At 38.5% G+C, this 18638-nt stretch overlaps 7 protein-coding genes across 7 annotated transcripts; 3 read left to right on the top strand and 4 right to left on the bottom strand.

Annotated features, from left to right (window-relative positions):
* Positions 1-101: 101 nt before the first annotated feature.
* On the bottom strand, positions 102-2093 carry KLLA0_D13376g (alpha-mannosyltransferase; the record flags this gene model as incomplete). The annotated part of the gene is made up of 1 exon (XM_453659.1): positions 102-2093. One exon carries the CDS (start codon positions 2091-2093, stop codon positions 102-104), a length of 1992 nt encoding a protein of 663 aa, XP_453659.1.
* Positions 2094-2383: 290 nt separating this feature from the next.
* Positions 2384-4507, bottom strand: RRM3 (DNA helicase; the record flags this gene model as incomplete). Its single annotated transcript, XM_453658.1, has 1 exon — positions 2384-4507. The coding sequence occupies one exon, from the start codon at positions 4505-4507 to the stop codon at positions 2384-2386; it is 2124 nt and encodes a 707-aa protein (XP_453658.1).
* Positions 4508-5305: 798 nt separating this feature from the next.
* SVF1 (Svf1p) lies at positions 5306-6517 on the top strand (the record flags this gene model as incomplete). The annotated part of the gene is made up of 1 exon (XM_453657.1): positions 5306-6517. One exon carries the CDS (start codon positions 5306-5308, stop codon positions 6515-6517), a length of 1212 nt encoding a protein of 403 aa, XP_453657.1.
* Positions 6518-8220: 1703 nt separating this feature from the next.
* Positions 8221-9924, top strand: KLLA0_D13310g (sugar porter family MFS transporter; the record flags this gene model as incomplete). The annotated part of the gene is made up of 1 exon (XM_453656.1): positions 8221-9924. One exon carries the CDS (start codon positions 8221-8223, stop codon positions 9922-9924), a length of 1704 nt encoding a protein of 567 aa, XP_453656.1.
* A 465-nt stretch (positions 9925-10389) lies between these two features.
* Positions 10390-11085, bottom strand: KLLA0_D13288g (uncharacterized protein; the record flags this gene model as incomplete). Its single annotated transcript, XM_453655.1, has 1 exon — positions 10390-11085. One exon carries the CDS (start codon positions 11083-11085, stop codon positions 10390-10392), a length of 696 nt encoding a protein of 231 aa, XP_453655.1.
* A 657-nt stretch (positions 11086-11742) lies between these two features.
* Positions 11743-15201, top strand: IRE1 (bifunctional endoribonuclease/protein kinase IRE1; the record flags this gene model as incomplete). Its single annotated transcript, XM_453654.1, has 1 exon — positions 11743-15201. The coding sequence occupies one exon, from the start codon at positions 11743-11745 to the stop codon at positions 15199-15201; it is 3459 nt and encodes a 1152-aa protein (XP_453654.1).
* A 56-nt stretch (positions 15202-15257) lies between these two features.
* On the bottom strand, positions 15258-18434 carry YCG1 (condensin subunit YCG1; the record flags this gene model as incomplete). The annotated part of the gene is made up of 1 exon (XM_453653.1): positions 15258-18434. One exon carries the CDS (start codon positions 18432-18434, stop codon positions 15258-15260), a length of 3177 nt encoding a protein of 1058 aa, XP_453653.1.
* Between the last annotated feature and the right edge of the window lie 204 nt (positions 18435-18638).

The raw sequence follows: 18638 nt of genomic DNA, 5'->3' as shown, positions 1-18638 counted from the left end.
CATGACAGTTACACTATGATCAAAATATCAAAAGGCCAGGGGGGTTGGTAAGAACAGGAAAAAAAAAGATCAAGTTAATGGCGTTGGAGATGAAGACACTACTATATTTCCATGTTATCATCAAGTTTGACGTTTGAATTCCAGATATCCGAAACAGATTGTAAACGTGAAATAGTATCGGTATCGAATTTGACTATGGTTCCTACGTTTTCTTTTGCTGTGGCACAATAAGTGTACTGATGACACTCCTTGATTTTTTCCCAGGGATATTGCCCAACATTCGGCGTGATATAACCACTGATAGATAATGAAGAATCATACATTTGCTGTAAGGCAACAGGGTTGCCGTATTTCTCTTGGAAATAGTCAGGGTCGTGGTCGAAATCAGCCACGGCACAGTCTTGTACCTTACACTTCTTCAACCCACCGTTGGACCATAGTAAAGTACCTTCTGTGCTGACGTGAGCCATTTGGGTGCCACATATTTCAAAAGTATCATCAGGCTTGTTTTTAACGGTACCCATGATGGAACCTTCAGTTGGGTATATAGAATATTTCTCTCCGGCGAGCAATTGGCCAAGCCAAAATATTTCTTTATCGCCGTAAACGCATCTTTGAAGCTTACCATCGATATTCATCATAGTTGAGATGAGTAGACTAGATAATTTTTTAACTCGATCAACTACAACTAATCCACTATCTATGTGATGTAGTTGTAAGTTATGGAAGAACTTATAGTATATCTGCTCTTCCATAGATAGAGTATCGATATTGATATTATCATTCTCCACAAGTTCGAGGGGGAAAGTAGATCTATGGCTCATGAAATGGGTTTCTTCTACAGACGGGAAAAGCTTCTTTAATGTATCTGTACAATAAATAAAAGTTTTCTCGCCTATAATATTTCTGTCTCTGAATAACAGCATGCCAGTGTCCTGATAACCTTTGAAATCAAAATAGGATTCAAGACTGGCAAATGACACAGAGTCCGCATCCAGTAGAATACATTCAGAAAAGGTATTGAACAATAATGCCATCCATTTATTTATGAAATAATGGACGTATTGACCAACGAATGAAGCATCGATTAACGGTTCAATATTGACAAAATAAACCTGCTGTGATAATTTTTTTGCGTTTAAGAATGAATGAATGTCGTAAATGAAGGCTTCAGTAAGCTCAGATCCGTTGTGAATAACTTGTATTGGAAGTGTATTATTTAAATTCTCCAAAGTGAGAAGTAACTTCTTGAACTGGTCACCGTGCCTCAGCCCCAATGTCAGTACAATTCCCTTCCCCTCTGCAAAATTATTCCAATTATAGAAGAATGAATAATTATCATCCATTTTCCAGGTGTCTTTACCTTCTAACAATGGGTTACTAAAAGAAGGAATCAACGTCCAAGGATTGACATGTATCATTTTAGGCCACAAATGTCTGAATGGTGTCTTCTTTGAGAGGAAAGGGAATAATCTCGATTCAAGATCGTTTGGCTTCACGACTGATCTCTTGAACACCTTGGATGTGGATAAACCTCCACTGATGAAACAAGAATCATACATCCTTATCCGTTCTAACATAAGCTCTGCCAAGGGGTCATCCAAATTATTGTCGTTATGGAAGTCTTTAATATGATCATTATTCCATGTTGGGTTTATTTCCAATGTTGATTCGAAATAAAAACGGCATTTCTGCTCTAGGGGTAGCGTTGGCCAGTCCAAACCAATCTTATGATACTTATTAGTAGCATGTAGAGCCAACGAAAGCCATTTTCCGAGGTTAAGCGAGCTTGCGAGTCTATAAAATGGAGAGTAAATTAGTGCTCTTTTACCTTCAAAATGTGGAACAGTTGAATTTGGTACTGCTCCGCTTGGTAATAGAAAAGATATAAACAGCAACGTAGTTACAATCCCAAGCACCTTGATGCTAAATATCCTTCTCCAACGAAATTTCATCGCTTCAGGGCCACAAGCATAGTCTCTCGGATTTCTTTCTTGTTTTGAGTGCAGATAGAGTCTCAGCCTCATCGGACAATTTGATTTACTTTGTTTATTCATTACATATTTTAGATTATTTGGCTTGTTAACTGACATTGAATAAACAAAAGATAAAAAAAAACATCACAGACCCCTATCATCGATATAATAGGACCCGAATGTGTATCGTTACAGTATATCAACAAATAACTGCCTTATGCCTTTTCTTTTTTGATATATATATGCTTTATTTATCATTATGCGTATATGCCATGAATGTTCGGCGATTTGATGAATAATTTAAGTTTAGCTTTTAAGGACAGCCCCAACTGGGACATCTCCTCCATGACATGAAATAATGTGCGCTCATTCATACTCTAAATTTTTTTTTGAGGTTGTTAAGCTATTCATGTCTTTAGTTTATGCAAGTTTTGGTAAAAGTCCTTTACCTTTTCATTAACCTTAATTTTATGAGGATCAAAGTTTGTTATTTGTAGTCTATCCTTCGAGACAGCTCTTGATAATGCCACATAAACTTGACCTGATTCAAAGGTCCGTTTCAGGTCTACTTTTAGTCTATCGATAGTTTGACCCTGGGATTTGTGGATGGAAATTGCCCAACATAGCATTAAAGGTAATTGTTTCCTGACAGCAGAATCCTTCTCAGTTTCTCCGACAGAGAATTCTTCTGGTTCAACTAGTTTAATTTGGTATCCTCTGATGTCTTGTTTGTCTATGAATTTCACAACAGGGAACATGATTGTCGATAGAATACCGGGCCCATTTACGATTTTACTTGCTTTATCCAATACGAAGTTAAGAACTTCTTGCCTGTTTGTTGGTCTAAGATTGATATCCCGTTGTAAGTCCGAAGATCTACCAGATGGTGGCACACCAATGGCTCTGCAAACGCATCTCATATCTTGTACAACTTCCGGATCGCTTAGATCAGGGAATATCTTGGATGCTTCCAAGAACAATGCCGAAGTACAGAAAAAGAGGACTCTTCCTAAGGAACCATTGACTAAGGTATCATCGATGTTTTTCAACATCATTACTTGGGCATCCTCCTTCAGTTTGATTTCTTTTTCTGCCATAACGTTGTTAAGAATATTAGAATTGATATTAGGAGGGATAAAATCTACTGCCTTGTAAAGGATTTCATAACCTGGCAACCTCTCTAACCTACGTTTATTGGACAGTTCCACTTCACGTCTCGTTGGGTAAAGTTCGGTTGGTTCAATGCCATCGTCGTATTCCACTGGTGCTTCAAATTTTTTAATTAGTTTAATGGTGTCGCCAGATGTGTTACCCATTCTAATACCGTTCAAAAGATCAATCAATTCATTATCAGTCTGCCTGAACACCTGTTGTAATAGTATGGTTTTGTGGATAGCATATTTCCATACGTTACTCTCAAAGCAAAAGATTGGACCAGCCTTATTTGAATCTCTATCTGGAACAGGTGGAAGCTGGAAAAAATCACCTGTGAAGACCAACTGAATACCACCAAAAGGTTTAGTTCTATTCAATAAACCTCTTCCAATTGCATCCAGTTTATCAAGGAAGTAGCCATCAATCATTGAAATTTCATCCACAATCAAAACTTTAGTTCTCTTCCATCTGTTAAGACTAGTCTTGTTTCTTTTGACCATATTGATAAGTCTATTAGCATCACCTTGGCCAATACCTACACCAGAGAATTTGTTAATTGTAATACCTCCAATATTAACCGCCGCAAGACCTGTGGAAGCAGTGACCGCTACAGCATCTTTCCCATATTTTGCATTAAGCGTCGAGATCATGGTTCTCAATATAACGGACTTACCTGTACCTGCGCTACCTGTATAGAACACATTCAATCTATCTTTGCACACATATTCTATTACTTTCCTCTGCTCTGCAGTTAGTTCAATTCTTCCGTTAATGCTGCTAGATTTGGAGCTCTTGGAACTGGTATGAGAAACGATGGATTGTCTTGGAATCGGCTTTACGCGCTTTACTGAGGAAAGAGATAACGCATTTGAAGATGAAGAACTTTGTGAACCATCTGATACATCAGAATACGTTCTCTTGACTCCTGATAATGTTCTTTCCAGCTTAGGTTTTTGCCAACTAGATTCAGTTGCAGTTGCAGTTGCAGTTGCAGTTGCAGTTGTGGAAGAAAAGTAACCCGATACTGTTGAAGTTTGGGACGAAAAGGAACTACCGGACTGACATTGAAACTGTGACGATGATAGGAACGTTTGAGATGATGGCTTAAAGTTTTTCACTGGTTTCTTTTCTCGTAGCAGACTGTAGAAATCATCATTTGATTCTTCTTCAAACGACCCTTGGGAATGCAAAGACGAAAGCACAGACTGTGTTCTCAATGCTTTCACTGGAGGAGAAACAGTTTTTTCAGTGAAGTGTGAATTAAAACTTGAAGATGATTCTAATGCGGGCTTATTCTTCACTTTGAAGAACATATTCAAGGTGCTCTGTCCATCTTTCTTCTTATTCTTCTTATTAGCATTAAGCTTATTCAGCATTTTATCCAATTAAAAACTGGTAAAAAGGCTACCGCAGCTCGTCCTATTGATTCAAGCAGGTATAAACTAGGTATGGACCAGAGATAGAGCGCTAATAGGGTATTTTTCCTGCTTCATCGATGGATCATGTATCAGTTTCTTACGTGTTTCTCGGTGATTTTGGTTTGTTGACATTTTGGAAATGCGTGTATTATCCGGGTAACAGTTGCTATTATTTGCCAAGCACTGATGCCGTGCTTACAAGGGCCCATCAGCATTGTTTACTGACCCCCATCTGAGATCTATTCCACCAAGTGATGGTACGGAACCCAAATGCTTTTTATTGGTGCTAATAGGGTCAAAGCTCCTCGTAAAACATCAGATCACGTGACTAGCTCGTTTCGCCCATACGAAAAAGAAAAAAAATCAACAAAACTCATCTCACTTAAGAAACGAAACTTAGAGAACAACAAACAACAAACAGTAAACGAGGGGGGCGAGACAAATACCAAAAACAGTCGTTATCAGCGCATCAGAACCAGTCCAGTAGTCATTGATTATAGTTATTGTACGGGTTTGCGTTCTATTTCTTTTCTATTTCATTGATTCTAATAAGTGAATTACAGAGTAAGTTCAGTCTCAAACCTTCTCATCGGTTTGTTTGATTTATTAGATTGCTGTAAGTCATAGAAAATAGCGAGTTATTTCTTTGTCATTTGAACATCGCACATCTACGCACACAGTATCAAGCATAGCTTTACTGTAAGAAATCTCGAGTTTGCATCGAAAGTTAAGCCTACAAATTTATTCACTATCGAAATGTTGAAGTGGATTCAAGGTGGTATTAGTGCCGTCACAGGGATTGCTGAGCCAGAATATGGCCAAGAGTACATTCATCCATGTACTGAAAGAGTTAAGGGTAAGCAGCCATTCCATGTTACTAGTACGAAGGATTTCGAGTGGAGGAATCCAGACTACACGAACGTTGAGACATCAACTTTTTACTTTACTGATCTGGAAACTGGATACACTGGGTTCGCTCAAGTGATCCATTCCAACATCATTGGATTGCATACTACTGCTCAGTTTACTTTCAGGATTTACCACAAGGAAAATACAGATGATCAAATTTGGACATCGGTGAAGTTAGAGAATTTCAGAATAGAGGGAACTAATTTCTACGCTGACAATCTATCTATTGTAATGAACGAAGAAGGTACCGAAGTGCAATTCAAGTCTACCGTGGACGAAAACGTCGAAGTGGATTTCACCATCCGTAGAGCAGTTGACGGTGTCAAAGTCGGTGAAGATCCATCCACTTACTACGGTGACGATGTTACTCAACCTTGGGGTAGTATGAGACATGTTTTCTGGCCAAGAAACCACATATCTGGTAAGATTGCTGCTAAGAATGAGGAAACTAATGTCAAGATCGATTTACAGTTTTCAGAAGAAAAGAAACATTATTCCATGTTCGTTTTCGCTATGCAAGGTATGAAACCACATCATGCTGCCAAATCTTGGACCTTTTTAAACTTCCAATCAGAGGACTACACTGCCGTGCTTATGGAATTCACCACGCCTAAATCATACGCCAACACTACGGTAAATATCGGGATTGTATGTGACACCAAGAACATTTTATCCGTGACAGTAGATAACGATGCTGAATATATCGACCCTGAAGTCGATTCTGTCGGATGGCCTGTACCAAAGGAAATCTCTGTCTCCTTTAACGGTATCAATGCCGACATCAAAGACGATGACGTTGAATCTGCTGATCCATTCAACACTATCGTCAAGGGTAAATTGGATAACCTGGTGGAAAGAGTCGACGTCATGGCTGAGATTCCAACTTTTGTCAAGAACATCGTTTCTGGTGTCGCTGGTACCAAACCGTATATCTACCAGTTTTTCGACGACTTCGAATTAACTATTAAAGACCAGGAATCGAAAGGTTTCGGGTGGTGCGAAATTACTTTCATTTCAGAATCATCTGAAGTGGAAGAATCTGCATACGATGAAAACTAGAACCTTACTCATAAAAAGTGCTTCCCTTCATCAATTTTTAACGTTTTAATATATCACTCTTATTTTTCTATTCTTTTCTTTCTCATCCTTTATTATTAGATACCAACACACGTTGATTAACCCCAACGTCTCTCCTCCAGCACTGTTCTACCTACTACTTTGATAAAGAGATAATACTAACACCGATAATAATTATAATAATAACAATAATCATATCACTAATATTTGCAAACCACTATTACTTTTCCCCCCAAATTCTTTTCGACAGTATTCCGTGAGCGCGTGCATGTACTATAGAAATACCGTATTTACTCACCTAGTTAGTTAGTTTTAAAGTAATATATTTCCCTCTTTTTTCGCTCACTTTAGTGGAATAGCTTTGTTTGCTTGAAATACCCGATTGACTTAATTAATCCGAATATGCGTGAATATATGCCGCAACGTACAATAGCGAAACTGGAGTCCCGTTTTTTGAGGCCTCTCTGTCTGGAGTTTTCATCTCGAGATCAATCTGGAGTTCCTCGTCTGGAGTTCTTCGTCTGGAGGTCCCCTTCTCGAGGTCCCCTTCTCGAGGTCCCCTTCTCGAGGTCCCCTTCTCGAGGTCCCCATCTGGAGTCTTACCATCTGGAGTTCCACTTTTAGTGCACTGGAAAAGGGCCAAAAAGGCCTCACCTTATGTGAGGGAAAAAAGGACCGGAAAAGTGCACAAGTCACGTGCGCACGAGGTTTGTATCAATAGATAGCACATTCATTAAACGGTATCTCGGCCATTAGTCTCAGCGAAGCTGGTAATTGCTACAAGGAGGAATAAGCCGAGAATAGAGTTCTACGCAAAAGTACAACCGGAGAAACTTGTCCCTCTTCCTGTAAAAAAAAAACGTGAAAAAGTTTTTCCGGAGCGCAAATAAGTTTTTCCGATACGTCATTTGTCCCTTTCAAAGAGATGATAGCAACCGAAAAGTAATGAGCAAGAAGAGAAAAAGAAAGGAAGTAGTAACAAACCAACAAAACTTAGGAAGCTCCAGCTCTAGCATACCACCAACACACACCACCAATGTCTGATGATAAAGACCAAGCTGCGGTACGCCGGATCAATTTTAGGCTTAGTTAAGGAATCATCTGAGTACTTTTCCTTTCTTTATGGACAGTGCTTGGTTGTTTTTAGTTTTTCCGGTGCCTTTGACCCTCTAAAAAATCCAGTAGAGGAATATCTTCTTTCTAGTTCATCCATCAGTTTACGACATACAGCTTCCTGCTTGCTTGCTCGTTACCCAAAACTTTCTTTTCAGTACAGTAGGAAACGGTTCACTGTTCGATGTTTTCAGAAACCTAGTAGCATTTCTCTAATGATCCACCAGGTTTTCTTTTCCTCTCATTATTAAGCCGTAGAAACTTTTTAAGGTTAGGTAATCCCATAACAAAATTTGGAAATTCTTTCTAATGAATAGGCTGATTACTGTTGACAAGGAGTTAATGACATGGGGAGCGTGTGTCGAAAACTCATGCGAGAATCCTATCCATTTCATCTCATACGACTTTATCGAGAAACAAATTATATATAAACACCCGAAAGACCATCTTGGAAAACCAGGGTTGTAATCACAATTCATTCCATTCATCCATTCTATGCAATATACCCTAAGTCTTGCAGAAAGCATTGATCACTTCAATATAATAATAAGAGTGAAAGCAAATACACTAATATGTCTAATCAAATGACAGATAGTACGAGTGCTGGAAGTGGCACTGAACATTCCGTCGACACTAATACCGCATTAAAAGCCGGTAGTCCCAATGACCTTAAGGTATCGCATGAAGAGGATTTGAATGACCTTGAAAAGACAGCCGAAGAAACCTTACAACAAAAGCCAGCAAAGGAATACATATTTGTTTCATTATGTTGTGTTATGGTTGCCTTTGGTGGTTTCGTTTTCGGTTGGGATACTGGTACCATTTCTGGTTTTGTTAACCAAACTGATTTCCTTAGAAGATTCGGTCAAGAAAAGGCCGATGGTTCTCACTACTTGTCCAATGTTAGAACTGGTTTGATTGTTTCCATTTTCAATATTGGTTGTGCCGTTGGTGGTATTGTTTTGTCTAACATCGGTGATAGATGGGGTCGTAGAATTGGTTTGATTACCGTTATTATAATCTATGTTATTGGTATCATTATTCAAATTGCATCTGTGGACAAATGGTACCAATATTTCATTGGTAGAATTATTTCTGGTTTAGGTGTTGGTGGTATCACAGTTTTGTCGCCAATGTTGATTTCGGAAACCGCTCCTAAACATTTAAGAGGTACTTTGGTCTCATGTTACCAATTGATGATTACTTTTGGTATTTTCTTGGGTTACTGTACTAACTACGGTACCAAGAACTACTCTAACTCTGTCCAATGGAGAGTTCCATTAGGTCTATGTTTCGCTTGGGCCATCTTTATGGTTCTTGGTATGATGTTTGTTCCAGAATCTGCAAGATTCTTGGTTGAAACTGATCAAATTGAAGAGGCCAGAAAATCTTTGGCAAAGACCAACAAAGTTTCTATTGACGATCCTGTTGTGAAATATGAGCTCCTAAAGATCCAATCCAGTATCGAATTGGAAAAGGCTGCAGGTAACGCATCATGGGGTGAATTGATTACCGGTAAGCCAAGTATGTTCAGACGTACTTTAATGGGTATTATGATTCAATCTCTGCAACAATTGACTGGTGATAACTATTTCTTCTATTACGGTACCACAATTTTCCAATCTGTCGGTATGGACGATTCTTTCGAAACTTCGATCGTCTTGGGTATCGTGAACTTCGCTTCTACCTTCTTTGCTTTATACACAGTTGATCATTTCGGTCGTCGTAACTGTCTATTATACGGTTGTGTTGGTATGGTTGCATGTTACGTTGTTTATGCATCTGTTGGTGTTACAAGATTATGGCCAGACGGTCCAGATCATCCTGATATTTCTTCCAAGGGTGCTGGTAACTGTATGATTGTCTTTGCGTGCTTTTATATCTTCTGTTTCGCTACTACTTGGGCTCCAATCGCATACGTGGTTATCTCCGAATCCTATCCACTTAGAGTTAAGGGTAAGGCAATGGCTATCGCTTCCGCCTCGAACTGGATCTGGGGTTTCCTGATTGGGTTCTTCACACCATTTATTACATCTGCTATTCACTTCTACTACGGTTACGTCTTTATGGGTTGTATGGTATTCGCCTTCTTCTACGTCTACTTCTTCGTTCCTGAAACCAAGGGTCTAACTTTGGAAGAAGTTAATGAAATGTACTCTGAAGGTGTCCTACCATGGAAATCTTCATCATGGGTCCCATCTTCAAGAAGAGGTGCAGAGTACGATGTCGATGCTTTGCAACATGACGACAAGCCATGGTACAAGGCTATGTTGTAAACAAAATCATAGATTCATACTGTGATCAGTATTTTTGTTTATGCCGCCCTGTAGTCACAAACTGAGAGAGGTCTTAGGAGAACTTAATTATAAACGAAATATAGAACCAGAAAATATTGGTTCCCTTCTCTTCTCCTCCTTTTGTGATGTTTTTGTCTTTGATCATTATTAATCCCATTGACTTCCCCAATCAATTACTTTGCATGGTCTTTGTGAAGACTACTGTCTGGGTTATTATTACTACTTCATGATAAAAGCTTAACGACCAATAATAGAGTTCCATCCTATTAATACACTAATAATTATAACCTAATGATAATGAATGATTATATATACACATACTATTTTATATAGACTTTTAATCTCTGCAGTTCTTTTATAATAAAGAGACAACATATTGTGAAATCGAATAAAAGCTTTTTCTATTTCCTAACTTCTTCCTTCTTGTATCAGATATTTGATCGTTCAATAGTATAGATTACAAAGGGATTGGATCCTTACTAAAGTTGATTGCAACGATTGCATCAGTTGCTTATTGTTAGAACATTCTTTTTCTAAATCTTCTATTCGTCTTTCATTCTTGATCAATGTCAACCTGATCAACTTGAATTCTTCCTTCGAAACAGAACCCAGTTTCAACGCTGCTAATAGAGTATTGTTGAAATCCTGAGTCAAATTATGCTCTGGGTTGAACCGTTGTGAAAATTCTGCTGTAACATAATTAGATGAACACTCACAAGTAGCACTTCTTGGTTCACGCAAAAAGATCTTGTTGATAGACGCTCTCCAATCACTGCCGTTCGATAGAGCTTCATTTTCCGAAGAAGAAACTGGTTTGAAAACAGAGCAAAATTCAGGAGTCTTACTTGCATCATCTTTAAATTGATTCAGTGTCTTATTCAGATCAACACGTTTCGTAAAAGCTATTTTTGAGACAGGTGCCTTCATTTTATAGGACTGCGACAACGTAGCCGCAGCATAACTGGGCGATTTACCAGAGAGTGTCTTTACCAATTTTTGGTCAATACGAATGCTGCTATGCATTATATTGACCGGTTGTCTAATGGAGAGTGGCTCTAAACTCTTGAGGAAATGGTATAAACTATTTGCATTGGAAGCAGTTTTCGTGCCGTTTCCATCAATAACCTGAATTATCGCCATTGCCCTTGCCAATTAGCTAGCTTCCAAAGAATTTAAAGTAACACAGGGCCGGTGAAACTACTGAGTGACTGTCAAATCACCTACAGCTATTTATACCTTATCATACAAATGGAGGAAAACTGACACTTCTGTGTCAGTTTAGATTCTGGAGAGAAACCAACTCCCTGTCTCATCTCTTCCAAGATAGTAGATTCGAGGTGATATTAAATCACCTTAATAACTAAGAGAACTGCTAAATAGAACATGCTGAGTAAGTTCAAAATCCTTTTCTCAATAATTAGCTTTAACATAGTCATAGCAAGCCAAGTTCACTAATTATCTAATCACGTGACTTATTGGAAATATCAACACTGAAAAAAAAATCAGTGAAAAACAATATTAAAGCCTTGAAAGCCATTTACTATGACAATTGTTGCAGATCTTTGGCTAAATCGAAGGATTTATCGTTCAAGAAGGGTTTTAACGGGGCGAAGGAGGTATGCTTAGTTATAGAGTTTATTGAAGAAAGAAAAGTGTAAAATTTGGATAGGAAAGTCTGGATTTTACTTTATTCACATCATTATTTTAACACTGTTGGCAGTTTTTTTCAGTCGAAAGAGTTCAAAGATACCCCGAAAACTGTCTGAATTGTCTCGTTTTCTGATCATACTATAAGCCATGCGGAAGGGTAGATTACTGTCAGCGATACAGGTCCTGATCTTCTTTTCATTTTTCACATATGTTAGTGGTGGTTGGCGAGATATTTTCCCGAAACGGGGTACCGTGTTGTTATCGGAATCCAGTTCAGTGTCTATATCAGACACATCACACAGGACTGTAGCTGGTGTACCGATACTTGATCATAAGACAATAGTACGACAGAGACCTACATCTGTCACGAGAGAAGCTTCTGCAAAGCTCTATAGGAAGCCAGCATCTGCAACAACAATAGCATCAACGGCATCTGCCATAAAAAATGAAGGTGCAGGATCTGAGGAGAAGTCCAAAATGAAAGTTAAAGTCACTCCAGTTGGCTGGGGTGGTTCATCGAAGGTTTCACGGGAGGAAGTGATAGTAAACGATAAAGCCAACTCATTGATTGCCATAAGTGGGAACATCCGTGATCTTTCCGCTTTAAAGCTATCTGATATATTAATAGCCACAGATATTGAGGGTGGTTTGCACGGAATTGATAGAGCAAGCGGGAGGCTACTTTGGTCTATTGACCGTCCTGAACTGCCCCCTTTACTGGAAATACGGCATCCTTCGTCTATTGTAAACGAAACGTTGATCGTGGAGCCATATGGGGACGGAAATGTGTTTTATTTTAATCCATACCAAGGACTTCAAAAATTACCAGTATCAATAAAACATCTCGTTGAGGCTTCACCACTCAGCATCAAATCCAAAATCGTGGTAGATGATTTAGGAACTGTAATAGAAGACGAAAAGATTTATACCGGTTCGAGGAGAACGGACCTTTACACCATAGATACAGTCACCGGTGAAATCATATCTGCATTTGGACCTGGAACGGAAAACAAGGTCTACAACAAGGATAAAGTCGAATGTACGGGTTATTTAGGGACCAACGAATGTGAAAATATAGTGGTTATAGGGAAAACTAACTACGAGTTGACCATACACTCGAATGAACAAACTTTGTACAATGTCAAATATTCGCAATGGCAGCATAATACTCTAGTAAACCATTTAGCATCTCAGAATTTGGTATCAAGAGATGGGGTTTACATTGCTCCATTCAAAGATAAATCTTTAGTGGCTATTGATACCGATTTTAACCTAGCGAAGTGGGTATGCCCGAACTTACCAGCTATTATCAATAATGTCTTTGACATTTATATTGACTATTCCACTGAAGAAAAAGTCTTATTGCCACATCCTCATCAGATAGTGAATGACATTGATGATGTTGCTGAGGAAGATTTTCAAGTTTACGTTGATTTAACAGAAGATGGCACCTGGTTTGCTTTATCCAGTGATTACTTCTCTTCATTAGTCAATGCTGCCCCCACTTCGAAGTTCTCACTAAATTCAAGATGGCGCCAACCTGAAATATTCCATGATCCATTACTTCTCAGAATGTCTATAATTGGTGTTCATCACTTGAACCTCCAACAATACAGAAAAGTTCTGATTAATAACGAACCTTATTCCACAGTTCCTTCTCTGCCTTCTGGACCGGAGTCAAATTATCCTCCTGCATTACCTGGTGTTTCTCCATCTGAGGACCTTTCCAAGAGCATTGGAAAATACATTTCCCCTGAAGAACTGCAAAGGATACAAGAACAATTAGCAAAAACAATCAACGAGGAACAGAATAGTTTAACAAACAGGATATCAAATTCTATCATTAGAATTGTAGAAAGTGGCTTGATGATGGTACTTGCTGTATTTCTGCTCTATATCTTGGCATCCCTGAATGTAATACCACCGCTACACGTCCTCCTAACTGAAATTGGCATATTACCGAAGGTACAAATACCCACGCAAGAAGTGAAGATAGACACGGCAATTTCACACAAGGTTAACACCAATGATATCGGTAAAGAATTATCAGAGAAGAATACTGGGAACCAGGACCTTCCTTTCGATCAAAATGAAGGCGTTTCTTCGGAAACTGGAACAGGTGATTTTGAAGCTGAGAACTCGGAAGAAAAGAAGAAGCGGAAAAGAGGTTCCCGTGGTGGCAAGAAGAATAAAAAGACTAGTAAATTAGATGATGATGGACCTATGTTGGATTTCAAAGAGTTCGAACAGGAAGGTCACTTAAAGCATTTGTCAATCTCGAGCAGAGTTTTGGGATATGGGTCCTCTGGTACAGTAGTTTTCCAAGGTAAATTCCAGAACAGACCTGTAGCTGTTAAAAGGCTGCTAATCGATTTCTACGATATAGCTTCAAAAGAGATTCAACTCCTCTCTGAAAGTGATGACCATCCTAATGTGATTCGCTATTACTTTTCTGAATCTACTGAGAAGTTTATGTACATTGCAGTTGAACTTTGTTCTGCATCTTTAGAAGATGTGATAGAAGGATCAAAAGGCCTCGCTAAGAATGTGGCAGTACAAAAAAATATTGACCCAATAAACGTGCTCTTTCAAATTACCTCAGGTGTCAACCATTTACATTCCATGAAAATCGTTCATAGAGACCTCAAACCACAGAATATCTTAATTGCTCCGCCAAAGCGTTACTTAAGTTTACATGCATCAAAGAATAAATTTCGTGTACTGATCTCTGATTTTGGTTTATGTAAAAAGTTGGAAATTGACGAGTCGTCATTCAGAACCAATAACTTCAACAATCCAACCGGTACATCAGGATGGAGAGCACCAGAAATAATTAGTGGCGAAGTTTCCCTTTCTGAGTCTTTTGCAAGCGAAACATCCACTGTTTCAAATAGCACAGAAACCGTGTCGTTAGATGTTAATCATATGGATCTGGTAACTAAAAAACGTTTAACTCGCGCTGTGGACATATTCTCCTTGGGTTGCATTTTTTATTACGTCTTATCGAAGGGTGAACATCCATTTGGTGATAGAATTCTCCGTGAAGCGAATATACTGAAAGGCGATTACCGGTTAGATGGTATCAAAAAGTCGATCCAGGAAAGGTCAGTTTGTATAGAAGCAGCTGATCTTATTAAAAGCATGTTAGAGCAAAATCCTCTTCTCAGACCTGCATCCGATGAGATTCTCAAGCATCCTCTTTTCTGGGGTGTCTCCAAAAAGCTAGAATTCCTATTAAAGGTTAGTGACAGGTTTGAAGTGGAAAGAAGAGACCCTCCTAGCCCGTTGCTTCTCAAATTGGAGGAAGTTTCTGCGAAAGTCATCACGACTGGTGATTGGTCAATGAAATTCGATGCCGTTTTCATGGAAAATCTCGGCAAATATAGAAAGTACAAAGGAGAAAAGTTGATGGACCTACTCAGAGCCCTTAGAAATAAGTATCACCATTTTAGGGACTTACCGGATGAACTTGCTGAAGTGATGGGCCCCATTCCTGATGGCTTCTACAAATATTTCATACAAAGATTCCCTAACCTTCTCATGGAGATATATTACGTCGTGGATAGAAATTTGAAAGATGATCAGGTTCTAAGTGAATTTTTCTGATAAAACTATATCATATTTAAATGCATTCGTTTATAAATTTAACGTAATCACTCAAGTCAAGTATCCGAGATAGCAAAGCTTACACTTTTGGATACATTTAGAGTATTTGCTGTTGATAAAGAAGAGTCGGGATCGCTACCTGATTCAGACTCTCTACTTCTTTTGGTACCTCTAGATTCTACGTTGGAGTCAGTGAATGAAGTAGATGCCTTCGAACCATTATTGGAAATTTCTGACACGCTTAATTCAGTGACCGTCCCAGTTTCTCCTAAGCTTTCATTTGTCATGTCATGCGACAAGCCTACTTCTTCTCCGTTCTCATCGTAATTCGACAGTATAGAGTACAATTTGGTCATGAAATTTGTAATAGCATTCTTGCAGAGTTTATCAATGCTAGAATACTCCATTATCTCCTCTAACAGTTGCTTAATCTTCAATAGTTTTACTTTGGGCTGTTTTGGAGTAACACTAAATTTCTGAATGTTCATAAGTAGCATTTTTTTAACGTCCTTTCTTTCAAACCTTTCGAATACGGTTAACACATCAATCAAAAAGTCAACTTGCGAGGTATTCGAATCTACGATTTCTTCAGCTGAGTTTACAAGACCTCGAGGATCGCACCAATAGATCAATTGGTGGAAAATTTCGTTTGGTTTGAGCATTGAATCCTTGCTAAAGGAATCTGCAGTGTCTGAATTCTGTAGTTCATCCCAAAGCATTGTTAGTCTTAAAAGCACGTCTGCAGCGATTCTCGACATTCTGGACTGATGGTTAACATGAGAAAGACAATAAACTGGTAGACAGAATGCGAACGCCTGGATTAAAGCCTCGTTCGTCGAATTTACTGGTGAGAAATAGGATAGAACCAACGTTTCAAATAGATCATCATCCGTAAAAATATCACCAAGAAATAACTTGCATAACCCCTCGGCTGCAATTGCTTGGCATTCAGGAAGGTCGTTCGTTTTTAGGATCTTGTAAAAGATTTTATGTAGCGAAATGGAATCCACTTTACCCTCACCATCGACAACTTTGGTTCCATGAACAGAAAAAATATCAACAATCACTTGTAATGCTATATATTTCAATGAGGCATTACCCTTAGAAACACACATACCCAAAATATAGATACTCTCAGTGGCTAGCTGTAAATCGAGTAAGCAGCATAATCCCAAACATCTGACACCAAGTTCTCTTATTTCAGGTTGAGGATTTCTAACGGCAGGTGTTATCAAAGTATCAATTAGCGAAGAGACGATTACATTTTCGTCAAGAGAGGTGTTTATCTGTTCTAGAAGGTGTCTTGACATTCTCAAACAGGTAATTAGCGTCTGAGGACGTATTTCTCGTTCAGCTTCATCTTCTTCGTCTTTATGTTCGTTTTCTTCCACTGCTTTTCCTGAAACTAAGTTGCCAACAGCCGAATGGAATGATTCCAAAGCGGCATTATCGTCCATTTCTTCATCTTCATCATCATTAACCATACTATTACTCCCGCGTGCACTTATCTCCTTGGTCCTTGCTTCTTGCAGTTCTTGCAGTTCTTGCTTTTCAATATCATCGTATTTGATATCGTTAATGATTTCCACAGTCATTGTTACGAAATCACGTTCATTGATGGATAATATTTTCAAGACTTTCAATGAAATTCTGATTAAGTCATCATTCAACATGACAGCCTTTCCGATGAAATTTCTCACTATATTTAACATATCTCTTCTGCCAACTTCATCGCTAAAATCGTACTTGTATGCAATTTCCAATAACTGATGCAAAATAAAATCTAGATATTTGTAATCTGTTTTTGATAATGTCTCGTCCTCTCCTACTCTTTTATTCAAATAAAATGCAAGATATTCAGCGAATTTCAAAGCTTCCGGGAAATTCTCTTCTATGATGGTAACCAGATTACAGTTCAAACAATGGAAGAAGAAACATTTTAATAAGAAAACAGTTTCGACGGTAAAAGTTTCCCAGACTTCTTTTGGGAATTTGACTTTTTCTATAACATCGGGCCTCTGTTCAAATAGTGCATAGAGTGCTTGTTCTGCATATGTAGAGTTCACAACGTCAATGTTCTCCAATAAATCGATGATGTCACCGTCCAGGATGTTCAACCAGGTGAAGGCAACTAATTTTTTACAAGAATTTCTAACCGTTTCATCTCTATCTTCAAACCCCCAGGTCATCAGTTTCTCTAAAATATCAGAATCCACCTCATCGAACGTATGCTTCCCCAAACTCTTTAGTACTCTTGTAAACACCAATCTTCTATTGATGAAATTAACATCTCGTACCCGTTCCAAGATAACATTCTGGGTCGCTTTCGAACGTACAATATTCAACATTGCTGCCCTCCGAACTTCTGGACTTGGATCATTCCTAATGATATGCATTAAACTCTGTGTAGCTTCATCGAGTTGGAAATTTACTCCGGTTTCTGATTCATTAATCATCGATACGTTATCGTTTTGAAATTTTGTCAAACAAAATATCGCCTGTATCCTAACATGAGGTTCCTTGTCATACACCCTATGCTTCAAAACCCACATAATCAACTCGTACAATTCCTCATCAATTTCTCCCATATTATCCATAGTTGCGGCCAAAAGTTGCATTACTCTGTATCGTACGTTTTTATTTTTCGATTCCACTCCTCGAAGCAGATTCCTCACAAATCCATCAATAAATCCTCCGAAATGTACTTCCAAATTCCTCACATTTTGCTCATTACCATCTTCGGTTCTCATCTTGTTAAGATTCGACTCTATATTTGCGATGAACCCTGAAATCAACCGAACAATGCGATCCCCCACGATTTCCTGTTTCTTCAGCGGCAAGATTTTGACAGTCATTTTGATAAACCAATAATGAAACACATCTGATATCTCTTGCTCCACACATTTCAAATAAATCCTGTATAAGACAGCTACATGACGTCTGTGACCAGCATAACTCTTCTGCGCCACCTGGAAAACCTCCGCTATAGAATTCAGAACACGACGATTTGTAGGAGATTCTCCATCCTGAACATCCATATCAAACAATTGCACCCTTTTGGTCAATAATACCACGAGTATACACCAGGGAAAGGCTGCTATGAGGTTGCCGCCGATGTTTCTTCCACTTTCCTTTTCCTCTTTGTTTATTAGTTTGTTTATGTGAAGAGAAGATCCAATTGTAAACAAATCTCGTTTTCCCAATAGATCTAATATATCACGTGATATGATCATACTGTACGGTGTTGAAGCTAAACTAGTTTCTTTTTGAAAAATTTCAGCGTTAAGAGCACACAAGCTTAGAACAGAAGCTCATCTCATCGGATAACAAAGTCGTATATTTCTATCTAGTCAGTGAAGTTTTTTGATTGACATCAGCCTACAGTTTGTCAATCTTTTGTTTCATTCTAATACATTAGCTTTTGTTCTCTGATACAG

The sequence above is a fragment of the Kluyveromyces lactis genome (genome assembly GCF_000002515.2).
Source record: "Kluyveromyces lactis strain NRRL Y-1140 chromosome D complete sequence".
Classification (NCBI taxonomy): domain Eukaryota; kingdom Fungi; phylum Ascomycota; class Saccharomycetes; order Saccharomycetales; family Saccharomycetaceae; genus Kluyveromyces; species Kluyveromyces lactis.
Note: the sequence above shows the minus strand (reverse complement) of the source record. Positions and strands in the feature narration are given on the sequence as shown.